The sequence below is a fragment of the Triticum dicoccoides genome, chromosome 3B (genome assembly GCF_002162155.2).
Source record: "Triticum dicoccoides isolate Atlit2015 ecotype Zavitan chromosome 3B, WEW_v2.0, whole genome shotgun sequence".
NCBI classification, from domain to species: domain Eukaryota; kingdom Viridiplantae; phylum Streptophyta; class Magnoliopsida; order Poales; family Poaceae; genus Triticum; species Triticum dicoccoides.
Window position 1 is genome coordinate 408927034 of NC_041385.1, and position 16436 is coordinate 408943469.

The 16436-nt window shown below is 42.2% G+C and overlaps 1 protein-coding gene across 2 annotated transcripts; it reads right to left on the reverse strand.

Moving 5' to 3' along the window:
- Positions 1-275: 275 nt before the first annotated feature.
- Positions 276-16129, reverse strand: LOC119276237 (transcriptional corepressor LEUNIG-like). Of its 2 annotated transcripts, none has more exons than XM_037557264.1 (18): positions 16011-16129; positions 11804-11901; positions 11588-11697; positions 10429-10863; positions 10083-10171; positions 8448-8535; positions 8254-8329; positions 8065-8114; positions 6879-7187; positions 5498-5662; positions 4620-4847; positions 4411-4528; positions 3245-3354; positions 3012-3161; positions 2757-2921; positions 2535-2654; positions 917-1123; positions 276-813 (listed from the first exon to the last, which is right to left on the reverse strand). In XM_037557264.1, the coding sequence occupies exons 4-18, from the start codon at positions 10642-10644 to the stop codon at positions 667-669; spliced, it is 2238 nt and encodes a 745-aa protein (XP_037413161.1). In that variant the 5' UTR covers positions 10645-10863; positions 11588-11697; positions 11804-11901; positions 16011-16129; the 3' UTR covers positions 276-666. The 2 variants fall into 2 exon arrangements, with proteins under 2 accessions (XP_037413161.1, XP_037413162.1); XM_037557265.1 differs by lacking the exon at positions 16011-16129 and adding an exon at positions 15167-15243.
- Positions 16130-16436: the final 307 nt, after the last annotated feature.

Genomic DNA, 16436 nt, shown 5'->3' on the forward strand with positions numbered 1-16436 from the left:
GGGAATTTTGCTATGCATACTATCCTTTAGAATTCCCACAAAATTCCTGTAAACCAATGAGGACGGAATGTTTTCCGAAGAATAGAAGCCGCACTAACCGCCAACCCAGTTTAGACCAGTCCAGTCGACACTTTTGTTCTGGCATCTCACTCGCCATCCAACAAACATGCAAAAGAAGAGCACTGTAGCACATGAACTACACGCAAGTACTCAGGGAACAGGCGGCCACATTTAACTTGGAGAATTTGGAGGCACACAAAGAGAAAGGGGAAATAAGAGCAAACGCAGTCAAGAAAAATGCAGTCAGAATCAGCAGTTGAGGCACACAAAGATAAAGGGGAACAGGCGGCCTCTGTGCTTGTGACCATTCAATGATAACAACACTCTAGAGTTTGCGCAGGCCACTACAGAGTATGGTACATTCTACAAGGATAGTTACAAACCTATCCAAGGGCACGTGCAGCAACTGGGACGACATCAAATTGGGTTAGTTCTTGAACACAGATAGCTTGAAGACATTTTCGTTAGCTGCCCTCGTCATGTGTTTAAATGCGGCAGAAAACCGCCCTGTTTCTACATCATACAACGTTGGCTGGAACCAGACGACAGATGTCCACAGGGACCAACTTGTAAAATGTGATGTAGAAGGAAGGTTGCTCCCTGTTCTCACTTCCAGAGCTTGACAAGCTTATCATGACTTACTGAGGCGACCAACCCTGATGCATTTGATGCAGCTAGGGCTGCAATTAAGCCGTCATGGGCGTTGCTGATGGTCACCGTATTCTTCTCCCTTATGTCCCAAAGTTCCAAGGACTGCAAGATATCATGATACACAGACACAATAAAAAATGTCAACACAAAATGGATCAACTTGGGCCTCATAAGTAATGACCTCATAAGATATAAGAGAGCTTACCTCGTAACAACCAATTACAAGCAATGACGGATAATTCGGGTGAAAAACACATGAATTGAACTTGTTTCCACTGCAATTCAACTCATTCACACACTCGCCATCATTTCCTGAAGTAAATGACCGCACCTTGACAGAATCTTCACTTACAGAGGCCAGATAGTCACCTGCAGCATCCCAACAAATCGACTCGATGTTCTTTATGTGTCCCTACACATGAACAGAAGTTCCTATTACAGTGAGCACCACACTGATGAAAGCAACGTTAATTGCAATACCAAGCTGACAACATCGAATTGTTCTGGAAACTTGGATTGCAAGCAGGCAAGATACTCGATAAATATATTTGCTAATCCCCATTCATCAAACATTCGAAGGCCTAGCCAAACCAGTGTAATGACGATCTGATTTGTAGTGGCAACGGTCTAGCTAAAAGACATGGGCCAAAATGAACACTATATTACTGCAACAATCCTATAATAAATGTTATACAGTATCATATAAGATCTGATCAGATAAATTCTCACACAAGTGCCTCTACAAGTCCCCTTATCCATCCTAAAACTATTCCTGGCTCACCCCCAGCCCCACAAACTTTTTGTGGGTCTCGCTATCCTGCATCACTTTACCCCCTCGCCAGGTTTTGTGATGCAAGTCACTTCTGAAAATTTTCAAAAAAGATTGAAAATAATTCATGTATCTAGGTTGTGGTGTAAAGTTTATGTACGTAAATGTTTGTTTAAAAATATGATCAATGTTTTAAATCGCATTTTTCATGGCAAGGCCCGAGGCTCCGAGCTATAGCAACGGCAGCTATTGCTAGCTATCGTGGAAGCTATTTCCAATAGCGTCTTATTGATCAAAATATCAATAATATCATATGCACGCTTAAAAATGTCAGTCAACAGAACTAAGAAACCATAGTAATTTTGACGTACTTATATATATATACAATAGCACCATGTCTCAAGTCTACAACTACCAAGTCAGTCAAAGTAGCATTAGTGCATTACAACCATTCAAAGTAGCATCGGTCGAAACAAGATTTTGGATGCCATACTAGTAGGCTTTCTGATTTTTCAATTGATGTCTTGTATACTCGTACGCATATTCTTTCTGGGCTTAGTTTTATAACTAGAATTGAAAACGGGTTGCTGTTTTGGCCCATTACCATCTACAAGGAATCTTCAGCTAATGCTGCTTTTACTCAAGGCAAATAGATACGCTAGAATAGTGATACAAGGTGCCATAACGTAGCTATTAGGCTGCAAAAAAAACTATAGTGTAGCAGTGGCTAGCTATTTAAAATACTGAGACCATTTACATACAACCTATGCAAAATGGAGGCTGCCAAATCAGCTGAACTCCCAAATGAGCAGAATGATTTCTGACAAACCTATGTTTAGTGTCCATATATGTTGCAAAGAACCCAACATCGCAACCAAATTTTCTCAGTGTGTTTCTAGTAAGACATTTGTTAAATGCTACACAGGTGGGGGCACAGAAGAAGAAAAGAAAAGGCATGGTATAGCATAAAGTACACATAGCAAATACACAAGTAACTGTGAAAAGTTGAAAACAATTCAAAGGATGTGTTTGACTATGATCTCTGGTAACGAACCTTTAAGGCATTCCTACACACTTGTAGTGTTTCTGCATCCAATATTGATATCATCTTCTCAGAGGCAGCTGCAAGATATTTCCCTTGACGAGGTTGATATCTCAACTGAGTTGCACCTCCCTGGGAAGATAAGATGCCGATAACAGGAGAACGTTTCAGCGCATTATAAAAGAACATCCTTGACAAACAAGAAATGTTTGGGAGAGAAAAAGGGCTGCATACACTGAAGACCCTAACACACGTCACACAGCTACCATTGTTTATGCTCCAGCAGCGCACTTCCCCATCACTATCACAGGAGCAAACGATGTCTTCTTTATTTGAATGAAAATCAAGCGACTTAACAGACGCTGAATGACCCGTGAAAGTGCGGAGTGAATAATCTGGCTGTATATAGTCAATTAATTAGTCAGTGCATCTTAAGGTATATGACATCTTGTGAAACGTAAGAGAGACAGTAGTTAGAAATAGGTATACATTGTCAGCATCCCAAACCCGCACAGTTTTGTCAAAGGAAGATGTTGCAAGGCGGGTCATGCTTGGGCTAAATCGAACATCTGTAATAAGCATCGAGTGCTCTTCTAATGTAGATTTGGGGTTTAGGGCATCTGTAAACCATAAAACAGCCTGAAAAATACGAAAGCAGGTATAAGCTTCCAGTTTCTTTAGCACCAGTATATTCACAATTACTTTTATGTTGGTGTCCATGCCTTTTTATCGTGGCCTCCGGTGGCGAGCAGTTTTCCGTCTGGCGAGAAATGACAACAGCTAACTTGGCCTGTACTCGCACGGGCTTTTGCAACCTCGGAGAAACCAGACCCTGCAATAAAGAGACACTGGGCAATGAGTCACCCCATCAAAATAATTTGCAACCGAGTAGAATGAAACAAGTCCATGGCACCCCACGGCATATATAGAATCATTTATCAGTATACTCCTGTCCTATGTAGCAAATGAATCCCAGACCAAAGAACATCCACATTAATTTTTCACCAAATCAGCTATCTCCCATGTATTAAGCTCAAAGAAACCAATTAGTCCCAAAGAACACTACCTGCTAGGGGGCACCGGGTCACTTCCTGTCACCTTTACTGTCATCACAATTCACTACTAACCAGCAATGGATGTATCCTCCGCCAAATTAGAAGAGATTGATTCCAAGGGAGTTATGCAAGAATTTAACTTAAGGTGCATGCAAATATGCGATAGTAGGGGGTAATGAAATGTCAAATTCTAAATTTGATTGACATTGAGCTTGGTCAGGTGCTGCAATGGGATTTTGAGCAAGAAGGGCTTGATCAAGTCACAACGATGGCTCAGCAGAAGCGCCCCTTGGGATCTACTAGCCGCTTTTAGGTTTGGCAGGAATTGCCATGGATTAAGAGCGATTGGCAAGGAATTGAGCTATATTCCCTGCTAAGTCCTCTCAATCCCTGCCAAACCTCTTCAAACTGAATAGGCCATAGGAAGTAGGTTTTGGGAAGGTGATAGTGTGATACAACGTACAACACGGAAAATTATTTTTCCAAAGTGTCCTTTCCTACAGTTTTGCTCTCGTAACCACAAGTATGATAGCATGGTTAGTAAACTGATAATAATTAACTACAACAGAACTAAAGACCCAAAAGCATTACATCTTGCAAAAGATACACTATACACATTTTTTTATTTAACAAGTTATCTGATACAATCACGCGAAACAATCTCTCTCAAAGAAGCAAAGGAATTGCAACTTGTTGAAACCAAGAATCACGCATGACATTCCAAAGAAATATGCGTGAGAAATACGACGATTGTTACAGGTAGGCCAATCTATTTGTTCAGGCGAAAGAGTCAACTCAAGAAAAACCATGTATCAGAGGGAAACAAAACATACCTTTACTGGCATCAATGCAGCGTCCCATGGTTTCCCGAGGATCCATGTCCTCCTGTGATAAAAATGAGTCTACATTTTCATCCAAGGAGCCATCTTCCAGCAAACGGTCCACATCACCCTGAAATTAAGAACTTCTGTCATCTCAATGACAGAGGCAATGTGCTAATGACACTTTCCATGGAGAATGTCTGATTTCACAGTATAAATACCAGTGGGTTTACTGGAGAGGTCAAGCTTCCAGTGCCATCAGAACCAAACATCATCAATGGTTTTGATGGACCACCATTATGCAGCAGCTGTGGCATGGACATTGCATCTCCTGGTGTGTGAGTTGAAGGCGTCGAAGGTGCAGAACTTGGAGATGGCCCAGCAGTATTTGCTGTTCCTGAACTATTAGCTCTACTAGAGGAGACAGGTTTCTTTCTCTTCTTTGATGCCTGAACCACAAAGAGAACAATGTCAGTGTTTGAACCACTAAAATCGAATTAATATCAAATTTACTAATCTAAAACAATTGGAATGATTACCCATATCTTCTGACAAATGATTATCACAGAACCATGAGTAATAGTGAAAGCTCAAAGGGGGCATACTAACCGCAGGACAACAAAAAACTGAAACTCCATAGGAAATTACGTACTGAACATCAGAGTAATACTTAAAACAAGTGGCGAGGTAGCATGGTCAATTGCAGCTCAAATATATTGTGCAAAATCTGAGAACTGCTAGCATGTCTTTACAAAGAGCAAAACAATACTCTTATTGTCTTGTCAAGTTATCGTAGGTTACCAAATGTGTCTGCACAGAACACCATCCAAAACTTGAGATCCTAACACTTATTAAGCACTCAGCGCTGTAGTTGTATGTGGCCAATTTAAAACATGCGACTGAAATGAGATGCGTGCTTCATTATAAGATTGATTTATTGTTAATATCTCAATAAAGAGGCAAACAAAGGTATATCTACAACCATTAAGACCGTCACTCCTCCACATTGCAGCATAAATAAGCAGTAGTATGTTAGATTTAAAATATTAATATAAACATCATCTGCTGGAAACATTGTATTTGCATAACAGTAACATACTTGGTCAGCTACTACAAAAGAGTTTGGTATGCTTCCATCAATAGGCATGCATCCAACTCCAGGCTTTTCCTGTTGCTGGAGAAGCTGATTTGAGCTCTGAGATTGCTGACTGGAGACTGTAGATTGCTGAAGCTGATGTTGCTGTTGTAAATGAGCAATTTTCTTCTACTACATAGAAACGCCCATATAAGGAGAGAAAGAGCATAGTTAATAGAATAATAGAAAATAAATTTTCTGCTGTAGATTTAGCCATCAAAGGAACAACAGCAGTTCCTGGTTTCTAAGATTGTTTGCCTGGTCAGCTTCACTCATACAGGCAGTAATAGTATACAGATAAGATGATGAGAAAAGTACAACAGTTGCAGCACTTCAAATAGAAGGAATGGAAAGGTCTACAAAAATAAAGGAGTAGAAATCGTTCTCTGTTTAGTTCTTGAATGTATGAAAGGAAAATACTGGTGGACAAGTAAAAAGGCCTAATGGATGGAAACTAAAGCTGAATATGTTTCATTTTGATCAGTTCTGAGTAGATGTGCCATTTGGCTAGGATGTTCGTGTTCCGTCCTTCTGTAAACAAACTGGGAATACAGTCTCTGTATAATACTCTCTCCTTCCAAAAATGTAAGGCGTATTAGTTTTCTCCTAAGTTAAAATTTTAAGTTTGACCAAGCTTACAGTAAAATTATCAGCATCTAAAATACCACATACATACACTACGAAAACATGTATGTTTTGAGTTCAGATTTATACACGCACATACATATTTATTTGGTATTGTAGATGTCGATCTTTTTTTTGTATGAACTTAGTCAAACTTAAGAACCTCTTATTCAGAAAGAGGGAGTAAGAAACTAAGAAGCCTCATTATGGCTTCAACTAGGTAAATATAATACCTCATAAAGAAAACCTTATATTATGGATTCAGAATTGCTAATTTCAATCGACTGATTTTAATTTGGCTTCACTCGAATGTTTTGTCTGTCCAATCACGTGCTGTGATTGAACTCCCTGTTTGTTCATGTATGTAGGGTAATAGCACTCCCTCCAAGCCAATAGTATGTATTCTGGGTGTTTATTTATTTTGTTTACGTGTGTTTGGTATAAGCATTCTCCTCACAAGCATTCCACTGTTTCGATCGTGTTTTTTATTCACATGGGTTTACTATTCTAGTACTACTGTTGTTACGGTAGTCATGTAGATCAAATACAGTTTTCATTACATGTATTTTTGGTTGGTAGTTCTGTGTAGCTGTTATCTGCTTGTCAGCGGTTGAAAAAGTTGAACGAAGGTGAATTCATTTTCAGTCGATTGTCAAATAGACAGTCCCGTGATTAGCTGCAGAAAATTAGCCCCTGACAGGTAGGACGTCATAGAACATACCTTTATTAGCATGTCTATATCTGTACGTGATCCACCACTTTGGCTAGGAGAACCGATATTTGGAATAATATCCCCACCACTGTTTGTCTGCCCATCCTGCCCCATGGCCATATTTCTATTGTTAAGAAGCATCCTTAATCTTCTGGTATCAACATCACTAACTGTAGGGGAAGCCATGTTTTGCTGCGCTTGCATCAAAAGCTGCTGTTGCTGTTGTGGATTCAGAAATTGGAGCTGTTGAAATTGTTGTTGTGGAGATTGCATAAATGACTTCGGCTGCAGGATACCAGAGCGAAGCTGGTCGAGGCCCTGGTAAGTAAAAGGTGTATATGTTACAACAGAATTTGCAAGATAGCACCCATGTTAGAGCAATCAATGTCAATCACATGGTTTGGAGTATACTCGGAAAGTACACAAATCGTTTGTTGCTTCCCCAACTGCTGAATGCACACGTGCGCTGCATAACAGCCCAAAGAATTCATTGTTCACAAACTGCAAAAATGTGATTGCTAAGGATACCCCAGAATCAGTAACAGAACTAGAAACTGGCAACAAGAGGGCAACATGTAACGAACAAGAGCTAGGTCAGTAGGCAAAAAATCACAAGCTTCCTCAAGCAGTGCAACCATTAAGGTATGTGGAGACGTTGGCATTTTCGTTCAGAATGGCCACCAAGGCCACCCAGCAGTGGTTCGGCTACTGCCGAGAACAAACCGATCCGATTGCGGGTTACTGAGTTGAACCTCATGAGCACTAGATTTCAATATTTTGTACTGTATCGGTTAATGGAATATCACACCCCTCCCTCCCTCCCTCCATGTTGCAAGCATTCACAAAGTGGATCTTCAGGTGCAAGTACGCATCGCGCGTCTGCCACTCTACCAGAGTGCCACGCAAAAAGAAAATTAGTTGATGTTAGAAAGTTAAATATTCCTGGAGCGTCTGCACTTGGCAAGGGTTTATCATAAGTCACCAGAAAAAGGAGGGGCTACAATTGCAGTTCTATGAAAACTAAATTATTTGTTTAAATAATATAACTGTGCCCTGCATTATGCAGCCGGATCGAGCATGTGCCTCAACCCCTATGCATATAAACAGCCAAAACCGAATCCACAATAGGACCATAAATCATAAGCAGAGCACATACACGATAAGAAATAAAGTGTGGTCCTAAGATAAAACGTACCGTGAGTGGCCAACCTTTCAGAGTCAAATTGCTTCCACCTTGACTAGATCCTGTTTAAAATGTCATCTGAATTAAGCTTAGCAAACCAAGCACTAAAAACAGTTTGAGTAAGAAAATAGTGTAAGCTGAAGTTTGAATAGTTAACTGACGCGACAGCAAATCCAGGCAATAAGCTGGACAAACTATTACCTTGGACACCAATGAATGATCCCTCGGGACCTGCACTTCTGGGTGTCAAAACTGGATTGATCTCAGTTTTGATACTCTGTAAAGAATAAAATATGATAGCAGACAAGAAACTAAAACTGGTAAGGCCCGCTCTTCTCTATCTAGTTTTGGCACTGGGCATAATTACGAGAAGCAGTGAGAAAACTATATGTAACCTGTTCTTGCATAGGCATTTGTGGGCTTCTTGCCTGAACCTGTTGCAGAGCACCTGACAATCCACCAACAGCTCCATGCAAAATTTGCCTATCAAAGGTAAAATTTCAATACTATTTGAAAGCAAATGCACCATATCTTATTTGCATGAGCCAACATGAACAGTTATTTCTTATGGTTTGATTAGCATTTTTACTCTAAGGCCCAATCATGATTCATGACTCATGGCAGGTCATGGACTCATGGTACTTCCACTACTGAACGAAGTAACATACCTTCTACGTAATCAAAATCTGTAACCTTACAGTTGTCTGCTGCTTATCCACAACAACATTGCAAAGCACTAAAGTCTAAAACATAACCTATAGCAGTCATGTGAAGAAAAGAGTGCAATGTGAACAGTTGTGTGTCCTGTAGCAACAGAAAGATATGTACCCTCCCAATCAAAACATAAAAGTTAAATAAGTATATTAATTTTTATAAATAAGGATTTTTGTCCCGTATACTAATCTACTCCCTCCATTCCAAATTAATTGAGTACTAGCTTTTCCTAAGTCAAACCTCTACATTTGATCAAGTCTATAGAAAATTGTGCCAATATTTACATCATATATATAGTACAAAAAATATTTTATGATACTCCCTCCATCCCTCATGGCGCCCTCATTATCGGTGACCCAATTTTCACCCACAATATATAAAGTATATGTCATATTGTCATTAATATTACACCATTGGAAACTACTCCCTCAGTCCCACAATATAAGATCGTTTTTCAAGCTAACATAACTTGAAAAACGATCTTATATTGTGGGACGGAGGGAGTACATTTTAATACTAATTGAACAGCACAATTTTGTGACCTATAACCTATGATTTGTTGGTCAAATTGATGGCAAAAATTAAACCTCGAAATACATGTGCGCCATGTAAATGGGACAGAGGGAGTAGATATAAGTAGACTAATTTAGTTCCGTAGATAGACTTGGGCAAATTTGAAGAAGTTTGACTTAGAGAAAAGTTAGAACTTCAATTAATTTGGAATGGAGGGAGTGATAGTTAGGCATGTTCGGCAGTATACTGATCTTCTCCGTATTTGTGAGGGGGGCCTGATATAAAGAGGCCTATTGCGACCATTAAGTTAAGCAAGAAATATAATTAAAACATCCTCTATCAGGGACTTCATCCTCAAGGCGCTGTCGCGTCGACGAAACCACTTCATAGCAATAGCACAAACAGAAGTGTAACATCCGTTGGTCCTCAAGGTACAATCAATCGATGAAAAAAAACAAATTCAGAATGAAAGTATGATTAAAATTTTCAAATGCTCCAGGGCTACTATGATCTGAATTTGGACAAAGAAAGATATACGAAGTTTCCAGGACGAACAGTCTAGAAAAAATAAGGTAAATTCTCGAATGCACCTTGCGCTTAATGTTTTATGTGCCTGTTCAATCACAAAGATGCCAATCATGCTACAGAGAAAGGACAAATCCTAGCCCAGGATATAATGCAAACGAGAGCTCTCCAACAAGAACTATGCACTCATAACAATTTATTGTTTTCCCTGATATCCATGCTCTACCGTCTCATGCAAGCTTGTCAATGCACACATAATCTACAAGTTCAGAAATTACCCTGAAGATTGTCCGCCTGCGGCTGCTTTCAACGACGTTTGGTTTGGATCAAGTGCTTGGCCAGCATTTTCCCCATACCTTTGCTGCACCTGGAATTTTCACAATACAAATAAACATTTTACTGATTTTCACTGTTCTATAAGGGGGTTTCTACCCCACCTAGGCGGTGTTTAGGCACTAGGATCACCCATACAACCTTGCCCGCCCAGGAGGCTACCTAACCCAGCTAGTCAGTGACTAGGCACTAGGCGCCACCCTGCTGCCGTGCTTAGTGCATTTCCAAATACTGTTACTTTCACGAGGAATCAACCAAAACATAAGAAACAAGATCCAGTAGGAGTGATACCTTCAATGATGCCTCATCCAGAGAATCCCTTTGAGAAGGGAGCTTTAACCTCTCCTCGTACATTTTTGCTGCCATAGCATTCGCAGTTGCTGGATTTTGTCGCATTAAAGGATCAATTCCAGAAAGCCCACTTGCAGTGCCATTAAGAAGATGAGAACCATCTCTACGCTGCTGCTGCTGCTGCTGTGCAGCTCTCTGTAACAACATTTGATGCATTTGTATTTGTTGATGCTGTTGAGATTGTTGCTGCTGCTGAGAGTGTTGTTGTTGGTGGTGGTGGTGTTGTTGCTGTTGTTGGTGTTGTTGTTGCTGTTGTTGCTGCTGCTGTTGTTGTTGCTGCTGTTGTTGGTGCTGCTGCTGCTGCTGAGTTTGCTGCTGAGATTGCTGTTGTTGCTGATGCTCATGTTGATGTTCCCTTGCTTTCACTAACTGAGTCTGACAGGGCACAATAAAGTATAGCTTCATTTGTATGAACTTCTATGGGTTCTCCTAAAATTTACTTGAAAATATGATTTTTCTAGTTTTATTTTATGTTTCACAATTTTCCGAATTTCATGGTTCCTCTGATATTTTTAACTGGTGGCTGCTATGCTTGGTGCGGTGTAATGTGTAATGTACCCACAGCGATCCCAGTTGTATCCTTCCAGAGGAGGCGGCCTTGAAATTTCTTAAACATTAACAAAAGTTGAAGCCTATTTACCCAATCAAAATGTTCTTAAAAAGAAATTTGGACCAATTGACAGATGAAGAAACAAGAAGAAAGATGCAAACTTGGGGAGTGAGAAGAGAAGTCACAAGCTTGGGGAAAAGAGTAGCATCAACAGGCTAATTGTAGAGAGAATTAGGTGTTAAAGCTCAGAGTAGTGGAGAGGAGAAGAAACAGAGCTCAGATCAGTGTAGGGAATAGGAAGCATTGGGAAGGAAGGTAATAGAGAGCTTTGGAAGGAAGGTAATAGAGGGGTCAAATTTGGCAGATCTATAGCTGGCCACGTCATACTAGCGGAAGTGATACAATCCTGTTCTCTGTGATATTTTGGTGGTACAAAAATGAAACAATACATCATTGTGGTATTTTCCATTTTTCCTTTTAGAACCAGGTTTGTTAAGTTTTACCCATGAAGTGGATAAAATATTATAGAAAGAAAGCAAAGGTACGTACCTGAATATATGATGCTGCAATATCTGAATGCTTCTCATTTGTTCTTGCTATGAATATATCCCAAAATACCGACCACCATTCAAAAAGGAAGCCACCAGGAGCATCAATTGCTATGAGAAAGATAACCGCAGAAAGTGAACAGTAGCACTCGATATGGGGAAACTAAAAACCTACTTACTAAAATAGCTTCATGTCAACTTGCTGAGAGGTACATACCAACTGGATCTGGTGAGACCTTCCCTTCCGTTTGGAAGGCTTTTGCAGTTTCCTGCAAATTTCTCTTCACAAAATAGTCATATATGTAGACATCCAACCTGTTTTATTAGACAATCAATCGTTTAGTTCTGTGAAATGGACGTTGAAGTTTGAACCAGATAAGTTCGAATTCACAAGTAAACTGTCATTAGAAAACGAGGAATGTACTGCATTAACTTTATTTTATGTTCTCACATTCTCAATAACAAATTAATGATGAGCTAGAAGCTTAAAAAGCAAGTCCTAATGTGTTCTACACTAGCGCTTTAAGAATTGTGATCTTTTACTATTCACATAAAATATTTAGGTAGAGCAGTCTACTACACATGAACCACCAATCATCGTTAGTAGGCGCGGCCACAATACAGATGGCCTCGTCAAAAAGAAAAAACGCTCCTCGCGTCGCTCCCCAGGGGACGCCAGGGGCCCAACCCTAGCGCCGCCAGAAGCCCCCTGACCTAGGCGTCTCCCCTACCGCCGTTGTCGCCGATGTTGGCCACGGTGGCGGCGGGCCAAGCGCTGAAGGTGCCTGGGTGGGTGGTTCGCGGCGATGACCCCATGGTGCGGCTAGGGCAATGCCCATGGGGAGATCGCGTGCGACGGCCAGGGCGGGCGGCCCTAGTTGTGTGGCTGTGGTTGTCGCCTCCATGGCCTGGTGCTTCTTTGGCGACAGTTGGTGGCGGTGGGCCGTGGATCTGATCCTTGCCCAGATCTGTCGTCGGTGTGGCTCTTGGTCGGCCGGCGGCGCATAGGGCCGCTGAGGGGCAGCTGGAGTCCCATTGCCGGCGTTCCGGCGGCTGCGTGCACCTTCACTACGCGGCTCCGCACAGATCTAGTCAGTTGTGGGTTTGGAGTGGTGCAACTGCCCGTGAAAACCGTGTTGACTTCTCGAGGGGCATCGTTTTGGAACAGGTGTTGGCTAGAGGAGCCAGGAGGTGGAGAGGTGTTGCATCTACCACATCGACGACGGCTGGTCGCGGCGTGGCGCAGCTGAGTCTCGGCTACAGACGCGGGATGATGGACGCACGTAGGGTGGTGGCACTATTTGGCGTCATGGTGATGTCAACGACAGGCCCGGTGAGGGTTATGCATGGTCCTTGTCCTGAAGACGGCGGCGGCTTCCGGAGCATGTGCATGCAGTGCATGAGGGTCTATTGGACCGGTTTGTGCTCCCGGCTCGCTGTTGGGCGGCCTGGTGAGGCCTCCGGATCTAGATGGTGGTGCTTCAGTGAGGGGTCAGGACACATGGCCCTAATCATGGCCACTCCCATCATTGAGCATGTAGGGTAGCGACAGCAGTCACAATCGAGATGGCTTTGGGTTGATCGATGTATTCTTTTTGTCAGGCTTCCTTGAATACAACACCAACAACAAAGCTTCAACAAAGCCTTTAGTCCCAAACAAGTTGGGGTAGGCTATAGCTGAAACCCATAAGATCTCGCAACCAACTCATGGTTCTGTCAGAAGGATAGCAAGCTTCCACGCACCCCTGTCCATGGCTAGTTCTTTGGTGATACTCCAGTCCTTCAGATCTCTCTTTACGGACTCCTTCCATGTCAAGTTCGGTCTACCCCGACCTTCCATGACATTTAGCACACTTTCGCCGTCCGCTATGCACTGGAGCTTCTGGAGGCCTACGCCGAATATGCCCCAACCATCTCAGTCGATGTTGGACAAGCTTCTCTTCAATCAGTGTTACCCCAACTTTATCATGTATATCATCATTTCGGACCCGGCCCTTCCTTGTGTAACCACACATCCATCTCAACATGCGCATCTCCGCTACACCTAACTGTTGAACATGTCACCTTTTAGTCAACCAACACACAGTGCCATACAACATTGCAGGTCAAATAGACATCCTATAGAACCTGTCTTTTAGCTTTTGTGGCACTCTCTTGTCATAGAGAACGTAGAAGCTTGGCGCCACTTCATCCATCCGGCTTTAATTCGATGGTTCACATCTTCATCAATATCCCCATCCTTCTGCAGCATTGACCCCAAATATCGAAAGGTGTCCTTTTGAGGCACCACCTGCCCATCAAGGCTAACCTCCTCCTCGTGCCTAATAGTACTAAAACTGCACCTCATGTACTCGGTTTTAGTTATACTAAGCCTAAAACCTTTCGATTCCATGGTTTGTCTTCATAGCTCTACTTCCTGTTGACCCCTATCCGGCTATCATCAAATAGCACCACATCATCCGCAAAAAGCATACACCATTACACCATGAGATATCTCTTTGTGTATCCTTGTGACCTCATCCATCACCAAAGCAAAAAAGATAAGGGCTCAAAGCTGACCCCTGATGCAGTCCTATTTTAATGGAAAAGTTATCAGTGTCGTCATCACTTGTTCGAACACTTGTCACAACATTATCGTACATGTCCTTGATGAGGGTAATGTACTTTGTTGGGACTTTGTGTTTCTCCAAGGCCCACCACATGACATTCTACGGTATCTTATCATATGCCTTCTCCAAGTCAATGAACATCATATGCATGTCTTTCTTTTGCTACTTGTATCTCTCCATAAGTTGTTGTACGAAGAAAATGGCTTCCATGGTCGACCTCCCAGACATGAAACCAAACTGATTTTTGGTCACGCTTGTCATTCTTCTTAAGCGGTGCTCAATGACTCTCTCCCAGAGCTTCATTGTATGGCTCATTGGCTTAATTCCACGATAATTAGTACAACTCTGAACATCCCCTTGTTCTTGCAGGCTTTGTTGAATAATTTAATAAAAATGGTTGTGCATCATTTTTTATGCAGAGGCCGGGGGTCTCAGCCTCCTTTTTGGAAGAAAAAATTACCATTAGTAGGCTTTTTTGCGAGAGAATTATCATTAGTAGGCTTGTCAAACTGTAACCTCCTGAAATAACGAAGCTACTTCGTGTTCAGCCCTCGTGAAAATATTATCAATTAATAGAGAAGTACTAAAAAACCATCGTTTCACAATGGATTTAACAAAAAGCGCAAACTCTAACATCAAAACCTAAGGTTCGGAACCAAATTAATTGTATACTAAAATCACTAATACAGACTTACACAGACAGTCTAGTAGGGAAGTGAATTAATTGCATACAAACAGGACACAAATCGTGCCTGCAATTACTCGCTAAGCTGAGCCTACTGGGAAAAGAGGAGCTAAATGGAAACCGCTGAGAAATAGGAACTCCCACAAAACGATATTCCCCTCTCGCTCGCTGCTCGCAGGTACTAATCTATCACAATGCTCGCCCAGGAAGCACCGTGACCGCAGAACTCCACGAATCAACACAAGGAAGCATGCAACAAACCAAGGATTTTAGAAGATATCCTCACATCTTATCCGCCTCCCAGTTGGTCTGCGACTGAGACTGGGACTGAGACTGAGATTGCGACATGGCTCCGCACCCGGCTCCACAACCTAGCAAATCCGGAGGCGCCCGCGAGAAAGGAGCCCGGCCAGGGTGGTGTTTCCCCCCGACAAGCGCCTCCGCCTCTATGGCGACTGGGCGCGGGCAGTGACGCGCTAGCTCCCCGCAGCCGCCGGGGAAGGTGGGCGCGCGTATCTCTCTCCCGCAGCGAGGGCGAGCCCTTAGGGGTGGCTGGGTGGGGGAGGCGAGAGGAGAAGGTTGGATGCGTCTGCAACGGCGGGACGGGAGGAGAGAGTGGGAGCGTAGGCGTAGCAGAGAGAGAGGTGGGAGAGAAGTGGAGAGGAAAACAAAATCGACGGGAGGGGGAGAGGGGATTGGCCGCGCTGCGTGTACCAGAGACTTGTATGGAACTGATGGTTTGTGTATGACGCATGGGTCCAGGAATATTAATTCCGTCAAGGGGCCTACTGTCAATTCTTAGGGTTCAGCGTGGAAGCCATTCACACGTTTCTTTTCTTTTCTTTGCAGAGCTTTTAAGATCGCGGAGGCTACTAGAAACATGGTGATAAATTGCATACTTCCAAAATACTGTGCAGCACGCAAGTAACGCACATCGGCACCATACAACCGAAGAATTTGACTTCCTAAAAAAAATTGACATCAAATTTGGACTCAGACGACGCCCTATATATGGCAGCTTTGTGACTGAGATTCTGATTTTAGAACATTGTAAAACATGATACATAAATGATCGCTTTGAATTACGTGTAGTATAAAAAACGCTCTTATATTATGGGATGGATGCGAACCTATCTGTGATTGGATGATATGACGGCTCAGTCTTCCGAAGGTGCTCATAGGGGTATGCAGTGGCGAAGCTAGCATTCGATATCAGGGTGGTCCGCCTCCAAATTTTTTTTGACAACAACTATTACATGTAAACATTTTAACTAATTGCAGATACCACAAAAATAGATAAATACGGCCTTAGAAACACACTAAAATTCTCATTCAAGTCTCAGTTTTGCATAAAAGATGCTTACATAGTACAGTACATACCTTCAGAAGTTAACCATTAAAGTATCAATTATATGATCTTCACTAGATCATGAAGACCCGTGTTGCTGCGCCCATCCATTCTAAAGGGATAATACAATATATTTAAGAACTAGTTCAAGAATGTTAAATAATGGATATTAATTGAACAGCTGAAATTATAATGCTGTCCATATCCA

Coding starts and splice junctions, on each gene's coding strand:
- LOC119276237 (XM_037557265.1), bottom strand. CDS start 15,228: ATGTCGCAATCTCAGTCTCAGTCCCAGTCTCAGTCGCAGACCAACTGG. Junction 7,188..8,064: donor TGAAAGGTTGGCCACTCACG/GTACGTTTTATC, acceptor TTTACTTACCAG/GGCCTCGACCAGCTTCGCTC. Junction 814..916: donor TTGTAATTGGTTGTTACGAG/GTAAGCTCTCTT, acceptor GATATCTTGCAG/TCCTTGGAACTTTGGGACAT.